The sequence below is a fragment of the Scyliorhinus torazame genome, chromosome 11, assembly GCF_047496885.1.
Source record: "Scyliorhinus torazame isolate Kashiwa2021f chromosome 11, sScyTor2.1, whole genome shotgun sequence".
Classification (NCBI taxonomy): Eukaryota; Metazoa; Chordata; class Chondrichthyes; order Carcharhiniformes; family Scyliorhinidae; genus Scyliorhinus; species Scyliorhinus torazame.
The window spans coordinates 236,775,175-236,797,149 of record NC_092717.1 but is presented as its reverse complement, the minus strand read 5'-3'; the positions used below and the strand labels follow the sequence as shown (position 1 = coordinate 236,797,149).

The following is a 21,975-nucleotide window of genomic DNA, read 5'->3' as shown; positions in this document are numbered from 1 at the left end:
GATGCTTAAGCTGGCAAATGGATTGCTAATCAATCAGACACGCTTGTCCTGAATGGTGTTGAGCTTCTTGAATGATGTTATAGCTGTACCTCTCCAGGCCAGTGGGGTGTTTTCCATCATACTCCCGATTTGTGCCTTCCAGGTGGTGGAGAGGCTTTGCAGAGCTGGCAGTTAAGCCATGTGCCACAGCGTGTCCATCCTGCGGCGTGCTCTAGTAGCTGTTTTTTCCTCCTTATAAGTCAGTGAGGAAGCTCCCAGTATAACTGTCTCTGTGGTTTCTCTGAGGATCCTGCTGGTTTTCTGCCAAAGTTATGCTGAGTGACTGGCAGTGCCTCTGCAAAGTTTCAGCTGCAGTTTGTTTTAAACAAGACCCCAAGGAACCACATAATGGCAATCAGGAGAATTTTTAACATTTGAGGTATGTGCACAGCCAAAATGAGGGAGTGACAGAATAAGTGAATTACAGAGAGGTAACAGAAGCGTTGCCACAATAATAAATGAAATGGGACAGATGCTACATTATATGCCACATTGAACGGTGCAATGTAAAAGTAACACACTTGATTTTCAATGACATTTAAGACTGAGATCAAGGGGCAGCACGGTGGCACGGTGGGTCAGCACTGCTGCCTATGGCGCTGAGGACCCGGGTTCGATCCCGGCCCTGGGTCACTGTCAGTGTGGAGTTTGCACATTCTCCCCGTGGTTGCGTGGGTTTCACCCCCACAACCCAAAAATGTGCAGGGTAGGTGGATTGGCCACGCTAAGTTGCCCCTTAATTGGAAAAAAATAGTTGGGTACTCTAAATTTATGAAAAAAAGACTGAGATCAAAAATGCACAGAACTTAAAAACGATAAGCTTGTGGGAGAATCAAACTGTTGGGGGCAAACCTACTGTCATGACAACAACAAAAGTTTCACGTTTGTTGTTATAGATGTAGAAAAATACCAATATGATAAGTTCCTGAAGTTTATGACTCGAGAATCAAACAAGTCAGTTGATAATTAATCAAATATTAAAATGCTTTGGATTGTAGCAAAATAAACAAGGTTGCTGGTAGCAACAATAGTGAGAAACAATAGAAGATTTATTTTTGCTTACAATTCCACTATTGGAAAAACTCAAATGAAGAACTGTGCACCTCAGGGGCATTTGATTATTAATCGGAAAACATTATTCTCTGCCCTGTAAAGCTCATTGGCAAGATCGTATTTGGAATGAATTGTGTGATTTTTGGGCACTGGACCGTATAAAGGATATTTATGCATTGAAGCATTCAGGGAAAAGTAACTTGGGATGAGTTATGAGGGAATACTCTCAGAGCGGAACATGTTCTTGTTGAAGGCATTAAAATGAAAGGCAACATGACCTAAGACTTAATATACTTGGAGGCACAAGAAAATGTATATGGATAGCATTACACTAGTGTAATCTTGCTCAGGAATCATCCAGTCATTGATCAAGAATCTTTATTTTTATTTATTCCTGACATTGTAATGACAGCTTCAATATTTATGGCAGAGCATTCCTTTAAAATATGGCTTTGTTACTTTCACAATTTGGAACACAGGTAGCTAATGTGAGTAGAAGTTAATATTGCAATTGTAATAGGATCAGCTTATTCACTTTTTCTATCCAAATTTTGGTGCTGACTGTTGCTTCCTGATCTCTGGGAATGAATGTGATATGGAGTCTAATTTGGTTTTGTGATTGGGATTTGCTAGCCCTCGTCCTTTGCTTTTATTTGTTTCTGTTCAACTAGGATTTTAAAAATTATTTCACGGTGCTTGGGTGCCACCGGCTAGGCCAGCATTTTTATTGTCCATCCTTAATTGCCCTTGAGAAGGTGGTGATGAGCCACCTTCTTGAACTGCTGCAATCCATGTGGTGTAGGTACACCCACAGTGCTGTCTGGGATGCAGATCCAGGGTTTTTACTCTGTGGCGATGAAAATCTATTGACTAAAATTTAAAAAAATACTAATTTATGGACTTAATGGCAAGTTCATTTTGGGCATTATTTCTCGCCATATTAAGTGGGGTGCTCATTCCAAGGGCCGGTGCAGACGCGATGGGTCGAATGGCCTCCTTCTGCACTGTAAATTCTATGATTACATTGCTTGTACACGGCATCCAACCAAAAATCAGGGCAGGCAGAACAAATATATCTGAAGGGGAATCTTTCTAATTTTCCAGAAGGTGCGGTTCTTCCTGTCCAACTTTCCTTTGCTCGCACCACCCAGGAGATTATCTTTTGCCCTGGTGCATGATCAAGAAGATATATCGCACTAAGTCCTGTATATTATTGAAGGCATAATTAAAGGTGCTGAAAGGATAAATTCACAATCATCATCTGTATAACAAAGATGTCTCAACGACTCCCCTCCTTGACATCCATCATTATGAAGTGCTTCGAGAGGTTGGTCATGCAACGCATCAACTCCATACTCCAAGAATGCCTTGATCCACTGCAATTCGCATACCACCACAACCAGTCCACAGCAGGCGCTATCTCCTTGGCACTACACTCATCCCTGGAGCATCTCGACCACAAGGACTTGTACATCAGACTCCTATTCATTGACTACAGCTCCGCCTTCAGCAGCATAATCCCAGCCAAGCTTGTCTCAAAACTCCAAAACCGAGGACTTGGCTCCTCCCTCTGCAACTGCATCCTCGACTTCCTAATCCGTAGACCACAATCAGTAAGGATAACCAACAACACCTCTACGATAGTCCTTAATACCGGGGCCCTGCAAAGCTGCGTACTTAGCCCCCTACTATACTCCCTACACACATAAGACTGTGTGGCAAAATTCGGCTCCCAACTCCATCTGCAAGTTTGCTGACGACACGACTACAGTGGGTCGGATCTCGAAAAATGATGAGTCAGATTACAGGAGGGAGATTGAGAACCTAGTGGCGTGGTGTAACGATGACAGTCTCTCCCTCAACATCAGCAAAACTAAGGAGCTCGTCATTGACTTCAGGAAGTGAAGAATCATACACACCCTTGTCTGTATCAATGGTGTCGAGGTGGAGATGGCTGACAGCTTCAAATTCCTACTTGTGTATATCACCAACAATCTGTCCCCATGTCGATGCTACGACCAAGAAAGCACAACAGCACCTATACTTCCTCAGGAAACTAAGGGAATTTGGCATGCCCATATTGAGGGCGGGATTCTCCGACCCCCCCGCCGGGTGGGAGAATCGCCGGGGTCGGTGTGAATCCAGCCCCTGCTGTCCTCCTAATTCTCCTGCCCCAAAAAAAACCGCCCCGGCGTGAGACGTGCCGCTCGCCTCAGAGAATGGCGGGGTCCGGCGCGACTCAATGGGCGCCAGGGTGCCCGAAATCTCCGGCCCGCGATGGGCCGAAGTCCCGCCCGTCTGTTGCTGGCCCCGCCGGCGTAAATTGGAGTAGGTCCCATTCCGGTGGGACCTGGCGGCGCGAGCGGGCTCCGGGGTTCTGGGGAGGGCACGGGAAGGATCTGGCCCTGGGAGGTGCCCCCACGGTGGCCTGTCCCGCGATTGGGGCCCACCGATCCGCAGGCGGGCGGAGGCCCTTCGGCGGCGGTTGGCGTGGCGCCAGGCCCCTTTCCCACCGGCCGGCGGGGCGCCAACCACTCCGGGGCGGGCCTAGCCCCTGAAGGTGCGGAGGATTCCGCACCTTTGGGGCGGCCCGACGCCAGAGTGGTTCACACCACTCCGTCCCGCCAGGAACCCCCGCCCCCCGGGTAGGGGTGAATCCCGCCCTATGTCTTCCCAATTTTTACAGATGTACCATAGAAAGCCTACTACCCCGTTGCATCGCAGTCTGTTATGGCAACTGCTTGGCCCAAGATCGTAAGAACTACAGAGTCATGAACACAGCCTAGTCCATCACGTGAACCTGCCTCCCATCCATTGACTCTGGCTACACCTCCCACTGCCTTGGGAAAGCAGGGAGCATGATTGAAAACCCCTCCCACCTGGGTTATTCTCTCTTCCAACCTCCTCCATCAGGCAGGAGATACAACAGTCAGAGTACACGCAGCAACAGATTCAAAAACAACTTGTTCCCCCTGTTATCAGACTCCTGAATGTGTCTCTTATGGACTGAACTGATCTCTCCACACATCTTCTCCACTGAGTAGCACTGCACTCTATATGCTTCACACAATGTCTGTGTTTATGTATTTACATTGTGTCTGTATCGTATGTCCTGTTTTTTCATGGATGAAACGAGGGGCGGAATTCTCCGAAATGGAGGCAGAGTGTTCGCGCCGTCGTGAACGCCGTCGAGGTTCACGACGGTGTGAAACGGCCCCTATCCCGACCGATTCAGGGCCCGATAATGGGCCAGGAGTAGCGCCGCATACATGACGCGGCCGGCGCCGGATAACTGGCGTCACCCGCGCATGCGTGGTTGCCGTTCTCTCCGAGTCCGCCCCGCAAGAAGATGTCAGACGGATCTTGTGGGGCTGCGGAAGAAAGGAGGTCCTCCTTCAGAGAGGACGCCCCGACGATCGGTGGGCACCGATCGCGGGCCACACCCCATTTCAGGCCCCCCCCCCCGGTGCAGGATCCCCCCCCCCCCAGCGTTCCCGTGCTGTTCCCGCCGGCAGCGACCAGGTGTGGACGCCGCCGGGGGGAACCCGCCGTTTTGGGCTGGCCGCTCGCCCAACCCGGGCCTGAGAATAGCACGGGTGCCGGAGAATCGCCATTTTGGGTATCTCGGGCGATTCTCCAGCCTGCGCCGCGCGGAACTCGACGGGGCCGTTCTCGCCGCTTGGGAGAATCGTGGGAGGGCGTTGGACCGGCGTCGTGGGAAAATTTGGCGACCCAGGCGATTCTCCCAACCGGCACGGGAGTGGAGAATCGCGCCCGATCTGTCTGGACTGTTCGCAGAACAATACTTTTCACTGTACCCCGGGAAAATTAAATTATAAGCATTTGTGACCTGCAAGGGTACACAACAAAGTTCAAATTTTCCAAACAATACCACCTAATCTTTGCCAGGAAATCTTCCCTCCATTTTAGCAACCACCCAATAGTTCACTACCAATTCCAGCAGAGGAAGTATCTGGATAAAATGCTCACCTTTGTTTGAGTTAGTTCATGTTAATATTCTTATGTAATCAGTGCCATCTTCCATTATTACCAGCCCAATTATGCACAGTGCCAATCATGTCTGCATATAATTGGCAGCACGGTAGCATAGTGGTTAGCACAATTGCTTCACAGCTCCAGGGTCCCAGGTTCGATTCCCGGCTTGGGTCACTGTCTGTGTGGAGTCTGCACGTTCTCCCCGTGTAGCGTGGGTTTCCTCCGGGTGCTCCGGTTTCCTTCCACAGTCCAAAGATGTGCAGGTGGATTGGCCATGCTAAAATTGCCCTTAGTGTCCAAAAATTGCCCTTCGTGTTGGGTGGGGTTACTGGGTTATAGGGATAGGGTGGAGGTGTGGGCTTTGGTAGGGTGCTCTTTCCAAGAGCCGGTGAAGACTCGATGGGCCGAATGGCCTCCTTCTGCACTGTAACTTCTATGACTATGACCAGTTTTGAAATAGAAATGTTGTCTGCGGATGTAAAGGAATCTGCGAACAGCAACAGCTTCCACTTATAAAACAGTTTTACCATGGGTAGGAGCGGGACTTCCATTCGCCCTTTGAAGTAGGTCCTGCCCGTGAGAGATTGGTTGATAGCTCTCCAACCATTTCAGGCTCAGTGCTGCTGCAGTGGCCGGAAGAGATACTGCAGCGCTCTGCCTGGAACTAACTCCCGGGACCATCCTCATGATAAGTCCCAGGGGTCTCTGGGTTGGGAGGGTAGGGGATCTGGAGGGAGTTAATTGTGCCACTGGGGCGGTAGGCCAGGAGATGAGGGAGGGCTGGAGCTCCAAGGTCCCAGAGGAGAGGGTGCCCCAAATCTGAAGCGGTTTTCAGATTTATGCGCCTCCCCCTAACACCACCCCTCCCACTCCCAGCTCGGGACAGAGAAAAGTTTATTTCTCTGTTTCCCATCCTATTTGCTCCCCCGAACCCAAAAATTGAGGCTGAGCAGGAAAATGCCCTTAACCTAAGAGCATAATAGGTGATGAGGCGATGTGTAGACCTGGAGGAGGCTGCAGGGACAGGGAATGGCAAGGCCATGGATAGATTTGAAAACAAGAATGAGAATTCTAAAATTGAGCTTGTTTCTAAGCTGTTTGTCAAATGTTTTCACGTTACCTTTCTGCTGTGGAGCTCTAATTTCCCTTCCTGCCCAGTCCTCTAATCCCGATAAGGACGCAGTGGGCAATTTGCCCGTTCTGTTCTTCAGAGGAACAGGAGGAGCAGCCGAAGGAAACTAGGCTTGTGAGGCAATTCAGGAGATGAATGGTCTCCACTCACAGGTTTCCCACAGTTTGACTTGCTTCTACTTCCAGAGCAAGCCAGTTCAATCACTTCCTGAAGGTAAACAGGTGATTAAAAGGCAGGACCCTGCAACTTTTATAGGATTCCACAAGCCAGATTCCACATTGCACCCAACTGACCATTATGTGTTCTCTTGGACACCATCAGTACTTCAACAGGAAAAGATTCTGGTCTCTGAAAGTCCAGCTCGTTTGCAATCTAATTTATTTCATCGATGGAGTTTTGGGAGTTTCCCCAGTACCTTCAATTTAGGACAGACAGCCATACCGGTACTCTATTACCCAGATGTTCTGGGCCACTGGATGATGATTGAGAGCATGGTCTGTAGCGGCCTCTCTTAAATGCACCTCTCCACAATCCCCCCCCCCCCCCCCCCCCCGGCCCCACACAAACACCAGCACCTTTTGTCACATTACTGAAATGGATTTAAAAGTCTCTACTGCTGCTCATACTGTGGATGTAGAGCTGCGTACCCGTTTGTATTTTTGGGTATCACACTCCAGAAAATGCATTTTTTACACTGGGCTCTGAGGATATATAAAAACCATTTCTGAGTAAAAGATTTTAAAAAAAGAAGTTAATGTTGAGCAACATTCAGTAATATTTCTGGAGTACCAAAGGCGTTTTGAAAGATAATTGGCAACCCTGAACAAATAAAAACCAGTTGAGTGTATCAGAATAATCCTGGCACTGGAGTGATGAAAATAACACAATTATACACTTGAATAAGTATCAATAGGGTCATAAAACCTGAGATCATGACAGCGTTAATTTTTAACCAACGTGGGTCATTTTTTTTGTTCCTTGTAAAATTGCTCCTGGTAACTTATCTGTTCTGAATTTTTTCCATGGGAGAAGGAAAGACTAGGACACTTCAGGGCACAGCAAAGCATGTTTCAACCCGATGAGATACTTTTGAAGTGTGGTCATTATTGTAATGTCAGAAATAATGGCAACCAATCTGTGCATAGCAAGGCCCCACAAAGAACAATGAAATAAATGATTAGGTAATCTATTCCAGGTACTATTTGAGGGATAAATAATGACCTGCACTCCAAGAGAAATTCCCTAGTGTGTTGTCAAATAATGCTGTGATGCCCACATGAGAGCTGAAGAGACCTTGGTTTACCATTGCATCCAAAAAGACTGTATCTCTGACAGTGCAGAGCTCCCTCAGTGTCAGCCTAGATTTTGTGCTCAGGTCTTTGCAGTGGAACTTCAGTCGAGAAAGCTGCAAAAAATGTAGACAAGATCCTTGGCCTGAGAAGTAGGGGACGAGGAGAGGCAATATAAACCAAAGGGTGACAATTCTAAAGTGGTTGCAGGGTCAAAGAGACCACAAAGGGCAGCACGGTAGCATTGTGGATAGCACAATTGCTTCACAGCTCCAGGGTCCCAGGTTCGATTCCGGCTTGGGTCACTGTCTGTGCGGAGTCTGCACATCCTCCCCGTGTGTGCGTGGGTTTTCTCCGGGTGCTCCGGTTTCCTCCCACAGTCCAAAGATGTGCAGGTTAGGTGGATTGGCCATGATAAATTGCCCTTAGTGTCCACAATTGCCCTTAGTGTTGGGTGGGGTTACTGGGTTATGGGGATAGGGTGGAGGTATCGACCTTGGGCAGGGTGCTCTTTCCAAGAGTCAGTGCAGACTCGATGGGCTGAATGGCCTCCTTCTGCACTGTAAATTCTATGAAATCAATTAAGGTGGCAATGCAGGTTTAGAAAATGATTGAAAAGGCATACAAGACCCTGGGCTTTACAAATAGAGGCATAGAGTACAAAAGATGTGTACCTTGATGAGACATTGGTTCAGCTTCAGCTGGAGTACTGAGTCCAGTTCAGGGCATCACTTTAGGACGGATGTGTTGAGCGCGATTCTCCTAAATGGAGTCTAAGTGCCGACGCCGGAGTGAAAACTGGAGTGTTTCACTCCGGTGTTGGAGCCCGCTCCCAGCCCCCTATTCCCCCGCCCCCGGGGGGCTAGGAGCAGCGTTGCGTAATTTACACGCGCTGGGCCTTGACGCCGCGTAAATGACGTGGCTGGCGGCGCATAAATGACGTCACAAATGACGTGCATGCGCGGTTGCCATCCTCCGCGAGGCCGCCCCGCAAGAAGATGGCGGATGGATCTTGCGGGGCGGCGGAGGAAAGGAGGTCCTCCTTTAGAGAGGCCGGCCCACCGATCGGTGGGCACCGATCGCGGGCCAGACCCCATCAGAGGCCCCCCCGGTGCAGGAACCCCCCCCACAGGCCGCCCCCCCCAGCGTTCCCTCACAATTCCCACTGGCAGCTGTGGACGGCGCCGGTGGGAACCTGTCGTGTTGGGGCGGCCGCTCGGCCCATCCGGGCTGGAGAATCGCCGCTCGCCTTTTGCAAACAGCGAGCGGCGATTCTCTGAGCGGCCAGGTGTGATTCTCGACGTGCAGGTTTGGGGGGGGGGGGGGCGGGGGGGTGGGAGAATCGCGTGCAGGTGTCGGGGCGGTGTGGTGGGACTCGCGCGGTGCCCCGGCGATTATCCCACCCGGTGTGGGGGAGGAGAATTCCGCCCGAAGCCTTTAGAGAGGGGGCAAAAAAGAATGGTTCCATGGATGAGGGATTTAGTTATGAGGAGAAATTGGAGAAGCTGGTGTGTTCTCTGTGAGGATGAGAAGGTTTGATCGAGGTGTTCAAGATCGCAAGGGGCTGAGACAAAGTAGATAGTCATAGAGTGGGAGAGACTTCCCATTGGCAAAAGGGTCTGGAACCAAAGGACGCAAATTTTAAGGTGAATGGCAGAAGAGACCATGCCAAAGAGGATCTGGAATATATTGCTGAGCGTGTGGTGGAGGCGGATTCAGTTGTGGCCTTCAAAAGGCAGTTGGATAAACACCTGAAGATAAAGAAAGTGGCAGGGCTGTGTGGAAAAATTAGGGAGTGGAACTGTTGAGCTTCTGCAGAGAGATGGCCCGTCAAATTGGGCCTTGTGGCCTCTTTCTATGTTATCCTATGAGTTACGATGTGGATCAGCCATGATCTAACTTAATAGCGGAATAGACTTGAGGAGCTGAATGGGTCTACTCCTGTTTCTATGTTCCTGTGGGTGCAAGCTATGGTAAGGAGGAGCCCCTTCAGAGTCTCCCATGGGTTCGGTGCTATACTCTGTACCTAACAGGAATGAGTGACAATGCTCAGTAATGTGTGAAAACAACAATTATATTGAACATTGAATAATGATAATAATGATATGACAATTGTAATTGACAATATAGAAAAGAAATAAATGAAAAGAAAGATAGATAACTTTATTGAAAGGAGAATATTATATATATCGGAAGAAATGAAGAAAGATATTTTTTTGAAGCGCAAACAATAACCCCAAATTGGCCTGTTCCACGGAAGCTCCTCTAAAATTGGTAACCCCAACTTAGTGTCTTCCACAACAGGACGCTAAATTGGTAAACAACCCCTTGGTACTTATATGACCAAGACTTCTGTGTAACCTTACAGTGGCGGACTCCTTAACTAGTCACTCCGATGTCCCTTCCTCCGTCTTCAGTGGTTGACTATTCCACTAAAGCTGCAGCCCTCAGTCCTGGATGCAGCGTCCCTTTCAGCCAAATATCTGACTCCATTACAGCCTTTCGAGGTCTGGTTCAGGCATTCTCAAAACAAGTCTCAGTCCTTATCAATTTTCCTCACAGACATTGCAAGACCGAGCAGACTTTGTAATATCCAAGTTGTTTATGCATCTTTTGATGGTGTCTTCCCATCTGCTACTCATCAAATGTTATGTCCATCAATAAAACTTAATCTCCTGATGACCACACGAGTTGACATTCCCATGTAAGGCCATTTACCATCCTGGCTTGTAGTCCAATGGTCGTATAGTAAAAACAGTTCCTCTTTTTTTAAAAAAAACATGGGAAAATATATAACTTTGTTTTTGTTCAGTCAAAACATCAGCTGTGAATATGATGTGCATAATAATAATATTATTATTATTATGAAAAATCCTTGAATGCATGCCATCATGTCTGCCTTGCCATGGAATACAGCGCTAAATCCCCAGTGTGTAATTAATGAGGTCTTCGTTGGAAGATATGGCATGGCTTCTCTGCTGTTTCTTTAACCTTTTATTAAATTCGTTTTTTTAAGGGATGTGGGCTTTGCTGGCTCGGCGAGCATTTCTTGTCCATTCCGTCAAGGAGATTGTTTTCTCAACATCTTCACAGATTTCTGTACCGGGTCCTTTGGTATTTTTCTTTTGTCAAAATGGAGTATTAAGTTGTTCTGGAAGTTGATGAGAAATGTAGATCTTTATGAGAACTGGGAATCAAGGCAAATGAGGATCAATTTAATTCATTAGATCCACACTCGAGGATTATTTCAGAACTTTGCTTTTGAAACTCGTGTCTCTGATGGAAACTGTTTTCTGAATTTTCAGCGGATGGCAGACTACGCCATGGATTTGAAGAAGGCCATTTGCAGCTTGGGTGTGGACATTTGCAGATTGTCCCCATGTTGCTAATCTTACCCATTTCCCTTTCTATTTAGGCTTTTATTAAACGTCTAGTTTATAATCTGCATCTCAACTGAATCTATTGTTCCAAAGTCTTCAGGAAGACACACTTCACATTTTATTTGAATTGGATTCTATGAGTGAGAATATTTAATCCAAGTATTTTCTTCATCTTTCCGTTCCCAACTCTGATTTTCATTCCGTATGACAAACTAGATTTAGGGAAAATACTGTGCTTTTAGGATGCTGTTTATGAACATGTGTTTTGCGCAATAAATATGACCGTGAGACCTCTTTCCTACATTAGCGCTTATAACAATTTATAAATCTGTTTGTGGTCGGAAAAACAACAGTAAAACTGGAATGAATCCTGTTGTTAATGCATATTGTAAATCTGATTGCAATTCAGCATTTTAGCAATGGAATTTATAGGGTATCATAAGGTTGCGGTTTGTACAAAGCGTAGGTAATACTTCCATCCATCGGCTTTTCATTACTAATTGCAACTGTCATTTGTTCTTGTTCAAGAATCTCGCCTGCTCTCTGTCCCCATAAAAGTAATGCAAAGCTCTGAAGAATGGAGCAATCCAGAAGAAAGAATGAAGGAATTCATTGGATTGGTATGGGATGCAGTCAAGCGACTAACACTTCAGGTAGGTGGTGCCACTCTTAGGCACAGATGTGGTCCGATTTATTTTTTAAGTAATTGAAACAGCACTATTCAGGATGCTTTCATCTCAGACTGTGCTGCCATACTCTGACTTACACCAACTCCTGTTCGGCCATTAACCCCGTGCTCGCTGACCTACGATCATTCCAGGCCCAGTAAATGCCTTAATTTTAAATTCTCATTCAGTTCTCATTTTCAGTTCCCTCCATGGCCCTCCCCCCTCCTCCAGGCCCGCAGCCATCCCAGGTCTTTGTGCCCTCCCCAATGCTGACCTCTTGTCATACCATTGGTAGTCAGGCCATCTCGGGCCTAATCTCTGGAATTCCCTTCCTAATCCTTGCCACCTATCTGCCTCTCTCTTCTTTAAGATTTGTCTTAAAACCTACACCCTTGACAAGTGTTTGAACGCTTTCTAATTTCCCCTTCTGTGGCTCTGGGTGAATTTTTTCTGTCCGATAATGCAAGTGGCAGTTATTGTTGGCGTTGGAATCCTTCTTTGTTGAAGAGATAGGTCTCAGATCATCTCACAATATCTGACTTTTAATGGTTACTGTGTACATCAGTTTAACCCTTGCCAATTGCAATGCTTTGAGCTATACGGGGCCAGGAAGATTGGGAAAAGCCTCCTGTTGTATGAGTAAACTTGAGGCATTGGCCTTTGTCCGTCAGTCCTCTGTCTGGGAACCGTGAAAAACACAAGCAGTGGGCGAAGAAATAGCAACCTTGGGCAATGAGTAGGAGAGAATATTGTTGAGGCAATGCCACAGATGAAAGAACTGTGGGCCAGGCTACAAACCAGGTCAGAGAGAAGGAGCACCAGCCAATTTAAGTGTTTGGTGGGGCGGTACGAGCCACGGATTGGAGACTACTTTTCTGCATCTCACAATGCACCAACACTCATCAACCATGTGATGTTTGGAATGATTTTCCAATAATGTGGAAAACATATAACTGAAAAGGAGAGTGATGCTGTTGAACCTACAGGACGCAAAAGCAATTTAATCATATGCAGCTCACAAAACCTGAAACATATGGCTGCAGCCTCCTGCTCCAATGGGTTGGATGTCCTTTCTGTAGCTGGTAGGATCTTGTTATGAATAGAATAGGATGGAATCACTACAGTGCAGAATGAGGCCATTTGGCCCATTAGATCTGCACCCACCCTCCGAAAGAGCACCCCGCCTAGGCCCACTCACCCACCCTATCCCCACCTAACCTGCACACCTTTGGATACGAAGGGGCAATTTAGTATGGCAAATCCACCTCACCTGCACATCTTTGGACTGGGGGAGGAAACCGCAGCACCCGGAGGAAATCCACTCAAACACGGGGAGAACGTGCAAACTCCACACAGACTGTCACCCGAGGATGGTGCTGTGAGGCAGCAGTGCTAACCACTGTGCCATTGTGCCACCCTTTTACATTAACTAGATATAGGTTAGTAACACTATACAGCTTTAACCATTATGCAACTGATGATTTTATTATTGCTCTTAGTTTCTGATTTGGATAAGCATTTATTTATGCATTCATAGATTAATTGCAGCACTGAAAGAGGCCATTTGCACCGAAAAGGCGCCGGAATGTGGCGACTAGGGGCTTTTCGCAGTAACTTCATTGAAGCCTACTTGTGACAATAAGTGATTTTCATTTTCAACATGTCATGCTGGCTGTCTGGAGCTCAATTCAATCAATCCCTCTCACTGGATATTTTAACCACATAGTGTTGATTTTGATCTCTTTTATCGGATCATGCACATTTTGTTTTTGTTCAACACTTTTGAGGAAAATTTAAATTGGCAGCATTTTTCTGATGAACTTTGAAGGCAAATCAAGGAGTTTGATTTTTTTTCTGCTGGCCCTTCAGAAAAAGAAATATTGATTGACCTAAATTTTTTTCATTAAATCTTGAAGATACTTTAGCTGGGATTTTCTGCTGTGGTGGGACCAGCCGCGGGGGATGGGGCTGACCAGTCTAAAGTCCTTTGACTTTTGGTGGGCCCAGAATATCCCGGTGACAGAGGCCATTTGGATGAGGGCAATGCTGGAAACCCTAGCCTTGTGTGTTTGGCATTTTCCCTCCGGTTTCTCAATTTTACAAAAACATAAGGGGAGAAATCTGGTGCATTCACCGAACTGGAGAATTGCAAACATTGTGCCTTGTTCAAAAAAGGATGTAAGGATAAGCCCAGCAATTACAGGCTAGTCAGTTTAACTTCAGTGGTGGGCAATCTTCCAGAAACAATTATTTGGAATAGAATTAGTAGTTACATGGAAAAATGAGGGTTGAAGAGGAAGAGCTGGCATGGATTTTTAAAGGGTAAATTGTGTTGAACTAACTTGCTGGAGCTTTTTTGAAGAGGCAACGGGAAGGAGCGATGAGGGCAATGCTGTTGACATGGTGCAGATGGACTTGTGAAAGGCATTCGATTCAGTGCCACACAACAGACTTGTGAAGTTATATCTCACGGAATAAAAGGAACAGGAGCAACTTGGTTACAAAATTGGCTGAATAATAGGAAGCAGAGAGTAATGGTCAATAGATATTTTTTGGGCTGGAGGAAGGTTTGTAGTGGGGTTCCCCAGGGGTCGGTATTGGGACCCTTGCTTTTTACTGATATATATTAATTATCGTGGGTGCAATTCTCACAAATAATTTCGAAGTGTTGTCTTCAGTGGGAAATGATTTGCGATTTATGCCGGGTAGATCTGCGTGATCCAGATCGCAATCCACTCAAATTTAGAAATTATTCTGGAGCGGAGCTGGGCTGGGTTGCGCTGAAGTCCCGAATGCGCCTGCAAGTCCGTATCCTCCATGATTAGAAGGGTGCCCCAATTACAGAATAACCCTACAGCACCTCCCCCACTTCTCGCCAGCATAGACCCTCCCTCTTTCCGCCGGCAAAGACCCTCATTCCTCAAGGCCTCCGGGTCCCCCAGTGTGGTCATCCTGTCTATCCAATAAATTTAACAGAGGAAACCCTTGCATGTCGATGTCTGAGTGGTGCCAGCTGCTTCTATGGTGGAAAGGTTCTTCAATTGCAGGCACGCTGTTCAGGTATCAGAGGTTTAAAAAGATGCAGTCGAAAAAGTTGCTCTTGTACTGCACACCTGCTGTTTCCAGGAAGCACTTCAGAATTCAAAAGAAACCGGTATGAAAAAAAAGCACTCCGACAGAGCACCTGCTCTTTCTGGGAAGCAATTCAGAATAGAAAAAAACCACTAGAGAAAAACTACAGTCAGAAAGGACACTACTCAAACGAGGAAGCACTTCAGAGTTAATGGATCGTGAAGTGCTATAAAAACAGACAAGGCTACTCTCCCCTTTGAGATTGCCTTCAGCTGTCAATCAAGAGGCTTATAAAAGTCAAGGGCAGTGAAATGGAATGTGAACAACCAAATACAAAGGTATAAAAGAAGGCATGCTGCAACATTAAAACCACAGAGCCGATTGAAACTTCAAGGGCAGTGAAATGGAATGTAAACCAGTAAGTACAATAGGAAAACCTCAAGGAGAGTGAAATGCTTCTTTAAGGATCAAGCTGCAGCACGACTCTGTCCTGTGAGAGGATATTAGGACAGACAGGCTGTAGCTGTGCTTTGCCCTGTGATAGGGTGTTAAACATGAAAGAAATCAGGCTTCAAGGAGTTCCAATGCAGTCCTCATCCTGGGGAGATCACAACCTGGCCCCCTCCAGCCCAGCCTGAGCTCCCCAACCTTCAGCTCCCTTGAAGGACCCCCCCCGATGGCATCTGGCCAGCTGTTGCTCTACCCTTGTGCTCGCTGGGGATAAGTGGTGAGGGGTACCCACCTCCTTGCTCCCACTTGGAGTCCATGACACCTGGTCCCTGCTTTTAAGGACCAATAGTGATTTGCGCCCGGGTGACTTCCTGCTTGCTGGGGGGGGGGGGGGGGTTATTATTTATTTCATTCATAATCACACGAATGAGATTAAAATGAATAGAAATGAGTTGCGATCAGTTTTTCGCCCTTTTTGGTGAGATCCTGATCATGCCACAGGGAGCATTGGGAACTGTTTTGCGTCTGGCGGAAATCCTGTTTTGGGCCTCTCCTGGAATTGCTGTGACATAGCGAGATTTGCTCTGGCTTCAATGTGGTCAGATAATTCCCCCCCCCCCCCCCTCCCACCACCACCACCAGCAGATCCTGGTGCACAGGGCACAGTTTCAAAGTTTGCGGATGATAAGTCACTTGGAAGTACTGTGAACTGTGAGGAGGACAGTGTAGAACTTCAAACGGACGTAAGACAAGTTGGTGGAGTGGGCAGATGGGTGGCAAATGAAGTTCAGTGCGGAGAAATGTGAGGAATTGCTTTTTGGTAGGAAGAACATGGACAGACAATATAAAATAAAGGTTAAAACTCGTAAGGGGTTCAGGAGAAGAGGGACCTGGATATGTATGTGCATAAAGCATTGAAGGTGGCAGGACAGGTGGAGAGAGCAGTTATCCTGTTAAACATATGTTATCCTGGGCTTTATTAATAGGGATAGAATAGAAGAACAGTTCGTGCTGAAGTTGAAGAGTACAGTTTGTGCTGAACATATAGAAGACACAAGTTAGACCTCAGCTGGAATACTGTGCACAGTTCTGGGCACCACATTATAGGAAGGCTGTGACTGCATTGGAGAGATTGCAGAACAAGTTTGATAGAATGGTTCCAAGAATGAGAAACTTCCAAGTTGCTTATCATCCGCAAACTTTGAAACTGTCCCCTGAGAAACTTCAGATATGAGGATAGATTGGAGAGGTTGGGAATGTTTTCCTTGGGAGAGAACAAGGGGAACAGGGGATTTAATAGAGATGTCCAAAATCACGAGGGGTTGGACAGAGTAGGTAGGGAGAAACTTTTCCTGTTCGTAAAAGGATAAAGAATGAGAGGGCACATATTTAAAGTGATTTCCAAATGAAGCAAATGTGATGTAAGAAAGTTTCACACAGGGAGTGGTTTGGGTCTAGTAGTGTGGTAGAGACCGGTTCAGTCGAAGCATTGAAGAGGATATTAGATGATTACTTGATAGAAACAATGTGCGGCGGTGCGGGAACAAGGCAGGGGAATAGCACAAAGTCAGAATATTCATTTGGAGAGCCGGTGCAGACACAATGGGCCGAATGGGCTCCTTTTGCGCCATACAATTCTGTGATTCAAATTTAAAGGATAGTAGTTGTGATCTACGGAATTTACTTGCAGTCCTCGGCGTCCCTTTCTCTCACAACACTGGGGAGTTCCAGCGAGAGGAGCTCCCCAATGTACAAAACGGGGCTATGTGCAGCCTCGGCCGCGTGCTCCCTGCTGAGGCCCCTTATACAACGCAAATCGTGTTGAATAGCCATGAGTTTCTCGGCGCTGTTAGCGCTGGGAAACACGCGGCTAAATGATGCACTCGCTGGGGGACTTTGTTCCCATTTAGTAGAATCGAGGCCAGAGTTGCCCTCCACGTTTTGCTAACTTCCTGTCCTTCTGAAAGTCATGCACCCATGACTATTCAGGTCTCAGCCTTTGTCGTTGTGCTGCTGTAATGGGTATCGGATCGTTTGTGTACGAATGCTATGTGCATTCAGATACAGAGCCTTTAATTCAGTCTTTTTTTTTACCATTTTTGCAATCTCTGCCCTTATCGGCTGGTGCATTCTTAAATTTGTAATCCTTCCTGCCACGCTCTGATTATTGATATCTTGCTGTCTTGCCTTGTCTTCACTTTTTCATTGTTTGCAACTTTCTACACTTGATCCCTTGCCCCCACTATTTAGCTTAAAGCCTTCTCTTCCGCACTGGTTATATGACTTGCCAGAACACTGGTCCCAGCATGGTTCAGTTGTAGATTATCCCAATGGTACAGCTCTCACTTTCCCCAGTGCAGGTGCCCCATGAACCAAAACCCATTTCTTCCACACAAATATTTGAGCCATGCAATGAACTCCCTAATCTACGTCAATTTGCTTGTGACTCGGACAACAAATCAGAGATTATTAAATTTGAGGTTCCGCTATTTAATTTAGCCTTAAACAGAACCTCTTTCCGGCTCCTCCCTATGTTGTTGGTACCTACGTGGACCACAACTACTGGATCCTCACTTTAGTATCACAAATTTCACAGCATTGCTACCTCCACAGGTTTCAGACCAGGCCATTATTCTTACCTTGGCACATGTGATGGTGCAATTTTGATTTAAGAATAGTTCTTTGAACTTGTTTCAATAAAATAGATATCATAACCAGCAATGAGATATGACAAATACTTCCATTACAGGGCTGACAACAATTCACTCGCAACTTTGGGACTTTTGCATTTTTGGGCAATTGTGCAGATATTTATCAAATTTAAATTTTAATGCACATCCAAAAATCATGTGCAGAAACAAGACAGACTTGGGTCTGGAACGATAACAGAAGCATTTATGAGTAAGACATTGTAAACATTACATCTGCTGACACTTATCGAGGGCTAAATGCAGTGTATCCATTATCAATCTGGGCGACGTAATATAAAAATATGAATTCAATGGCAACGTCATTTGAAGAATGGTGCTATTTGAACAAGAGCAGAGGAGTTTTTTTTAGGAAAAAAATTCATCATGTAGCATTATCCACTAAAGAGTTTCCATATGTTGTGTATTACAGACACACTCAGCAATATCCTCATCAATCATTCTAGGAGTTGGTATGACAATGCGTTGGTTTGATTAGGTAGCCGTGCCATCTTCTGGGATGTTAGTATTGGATTTTTGGGATGTCAAAGTAGTGAGATTGGCCCCGTAGTTCTGATCGATCCCGGCTATGTCAGTGCAGTACTGTCTGTGGTACTGTTTTTGGGGTAGGACATTAATCAAGGTCACACTTGCCTTCTCGGGTATATGTAAAAGATCCCGTGGTGATATTTGAAGAAGAGTAATTGTGTCCTTGCAGCTTCTTGGCCAACATTTATTTTTAAGCAACACCACCAAAAACATATCATAATCTAGGTGCTGTTTGTGGGACCTTGCTATGTAGATATTGACTGCTGCATTACCCTACATTGATAGCTAGATTGATTGATTCATTGATATTTATTTTCACATGTACCGAAGTACAGTGAAAAGTATTTTTCTGCAGTCAAGGTAACGTACACAGTACGTACATGGTAGACAAAAGAATAATCGACAGAGTACATTGACAATGGTACATCAACAAATAGTGGTTGTTTACAGTGCGGAACAAGGCCAAACAAGAGCAGATTAGGGCATCGTGAATAGTGTTCTTACAGGGAACAGATCAGTCCAAGGGAGAGTCGTTGACAATGACTATATTTCAAATCATTTAATTTGCTGTGAAGTGCTTTGGGACATCTTGAGTTTGTGAAATATAATGTATAGTTCTTTTCTGAATCAATTCAAGTTGTCTGTTGTTAGTTACATTTGGTGTAGATGTAGTTCAAATTTTACCTTTATTCTCAGGGAAGCCCCTCATATACGAACTCCTCATATATTCAATTCTTGTGCTTGGCTTGCATAGTTAATGTTGTTCAACTTCTTTAATCTTTCCCACTGTTGACTTTTGGAGAAACCGAGGGATGCTTTTTGGATCATATTTTCTATCACATATTTGTGTCAAAAAGCACAATATTTTTTCCTTTAATTTTGAAGTGAAACCCGTCGACTTTATCACTGACCAGTCTAAATAACACAGACATTGCAAGAGTCCATCCCTTAAGCTGTTATCAGGTTGCTCTGACAGGTCAATAGCCCCGGGTTAATTAAGCGATTGCTTCACTCATGCAACTTCTCAGTCTTTAATAAGAAAAGAACTAAACAATTCCACATGAAACAAGGTGCCTAATTTTAACCCACTTCAAAACCCATTAATTTAAACAGCGTTAAAATCAGGCCCACTGAAGCACTGTTAAGGCCCTGACTACTCCGGTTTACCAGAGCACTTGAAAGCTCCTCGCATCTTTTCCACGTTTCTTAGCCTTTAGCTTTTTCTGGGCTGGATTTTATCAAGGGCCATAATCCTCCCCCTACCCTTCCAGCTCAAAGGTTGGCAACCTAATGTCTGCTCCACGCCCCCCTCCCCCATAAAAAAATCAAACAGGCCAGAGGTGGGTGGGTAGGCAGTAGGAAGGCCCCGACTGGATTCTACACTTGAAACCCACCAGCGGTAGAATGTAAAAAACAGTCCTCTGTTTCGGAGTTCAACTGAGCTCTATTTGTGATGTGGCCATTAAGCAACTTTGTACCAGAATTCCAAGAGCCTTGACATCCACCTCTGCAATGCCGTGGGCAGCCAACTCATCAAAACCATCAAGTTTAGTCAGTGATATTAACAGTATCAGATTCTACATGGAGAACCAATTGGTTGACGTATCATTTGACATGACTGGCATATCACCCCTTTTCAGGAACATTTGACCCTCATTTTAAAAACAAATCCGGACATTGCTTCTGGAATTAAGTTTGGCTTGAGGTACTATTGGAACAGAGGAGTCTCCGTATCTATCCAAGACCTTGGATAGTGATTTGTGATGCTAGTCATTTTAGATATTAAGAGGTGTCTGTCATTACTTTAGGCATGCCATTTGTTTCTGTGCAAAAGCGATGACCAAAGTTACATGTTCATCTATTGAAATGAAAGACTTTCTTCTTTTTATTCTTCTTTGCTTCACTAAATTTAGTGCATTCCAGTCAGACGAAAGCTGCTTGGGCAAACCGGTGATTGGCTGTTTGGAACGAGCAGTTGTTTTTGCTTAGCTCCAACAGAGGACAATTCAGCCAGTTCCTTTGCGCGATTATTAACTTTCTTCCTGGCCAGCAAATGAAAATAGAAAGGCTCTTTGCATTTCAGTAGCAATGTTTTTCTGCTGCCAGGGGCGCCATTGCCTCCAGAGATGTTAAGCAGAAACCAACCCTTGAAATTGGTCTTGGATCCTCCCGAGGCGGTGGACTCATCTCAGTTACTTGACTGTACAGCCGCCGAGGGGCCTGTTGGCAGCAGCAGCAGTGTTGTTAGGTAACTGCAGCATACACTTTGGACTCCATGAGGTTTCAATCAGTCCTGTAAGGAACTTCCTCTCATCATACAATGAGCTCACTTGCACAAAATGCACTTTACTTAGTTGTGTTCGCCCAAATTTTAACTGAACTCCCGTACCTAAAATTCACCAGCGCATTTTACTTGTGCCAAGGATACGCACACAGTTTACAGATACTGGAAAAAAAGACAAGTGGCAAAAAATTTAATTTATGGCAAAAAGCGGCATTAATGCAGAGTTGATGATGAACAATTTTTCGCAAATTTTCCACTTTTAAGTGGGATTTGCTCCGTGCCTTTTGTTTGTTTTTTTCTAAACATGTCATTTCCGCCAGTGCTGTTCACATTTTGAAAACCTGGGGAGAAAAGAGGTGCAACCATTTATAGTCCAGCTTTTACATTTATCATCCTAAACCCTTAAACATTCATTATTTTGTAACTTACCAGGATAGAACGAGCAACGCTTGAATTTCTTTTTCCTTCTGGTTATTTTAAATAGTCTGTTGGGAGGAGACCATTTCGGGATTGTCATCATTATACAACTACATCTTGAGCTCTGTGAAAGCAAACCAATTTTTCAGTTGTGTTCTTTTACAGTAGCTGGACCGGGTTAGAGGACTTTGCACGGACTTACTAATTAACGTAGGATTGGTGGAATGTGATGGAACAATTGCAAAAGCAGCAGCCCAAGTGTTGAAATCAGAATAACCCTCGCAATGTTATTTTGATTGTAGCGCATAAACTAATTTTGATGAAGAAATGTAATTTTAAACTACGTTCAGAGTACGAATAAAACATTATTTGAAAATAAATTAACTTCCTATTAAAAGCTGAAATGTCCGATTAAGCCACCAACTGGTAGAAATGGTTCAAACTGCATTGTATATAAAATAAAGTTATGAACATGATATATTCAGGATTTACAAGTTCTGATGTAACCCTAATTAAAATGAAACGATTCTATTTCAGGAATTTGCAATAACTCTTAATATTTAACACATGAATGTGTTCAATATTGATGGAGGAATATGTTGCTACCAAACTGAAATCAGATCCTTGAAACAGAAAGGACGTTACCATGGAAAAATGAAGTAACACTCCGTGCAGCTGTGATGCATTAATGAATAGGATATTTTTTTTAAAGATCATTTGTGTTTGGTGTGGCTCGAAGGGACTCAAACAGATGGTTTCCATGAACAGACTCTGACCCTCAGCATGAGCACTGTTACTGGCATATTACTTCATTCCCTTTCCCTTGATGAAAAGTGTGTTGAATTATAACATGATTTACAGTTATAGGTTTGATTTTCTATTTACATTTGAACTCCTGATTTTATATTGCGTGAACTGTTTAACTTACTGACATTGAATCGGCAACTAGAATCTATTCT

General features: G+C 45.2%; 1 protein-coding gene across 5 annotated transcripts in view; it reads left to right on the top strand.

Annotated features, from left to right (window-relative positions):
- The window catches only part of LOC140385858 (intermembrane lipid transfer protein VPS13B-like), a 1,311,478-nt gene that overhangs the window by 703,461 nt on the left and 586,042 nt on the right, over positions 1 to 21,975 (top strand). For all 5 annotated transcript variants that reach the window (XM_072468452.1, XM_072468451.1, XM_072468450.1 and 2 more), the window contains exon 22: positions 11,418 to 11,542. In XM_072468452.1, the coding sequence (XP_072324553.1) occupies positions 11,418 to 11,542 (125 nt within the window). The remainder of the gene's footprint in view (positions 1 to 11,417; positions 11,543 to 21,975) is intronic.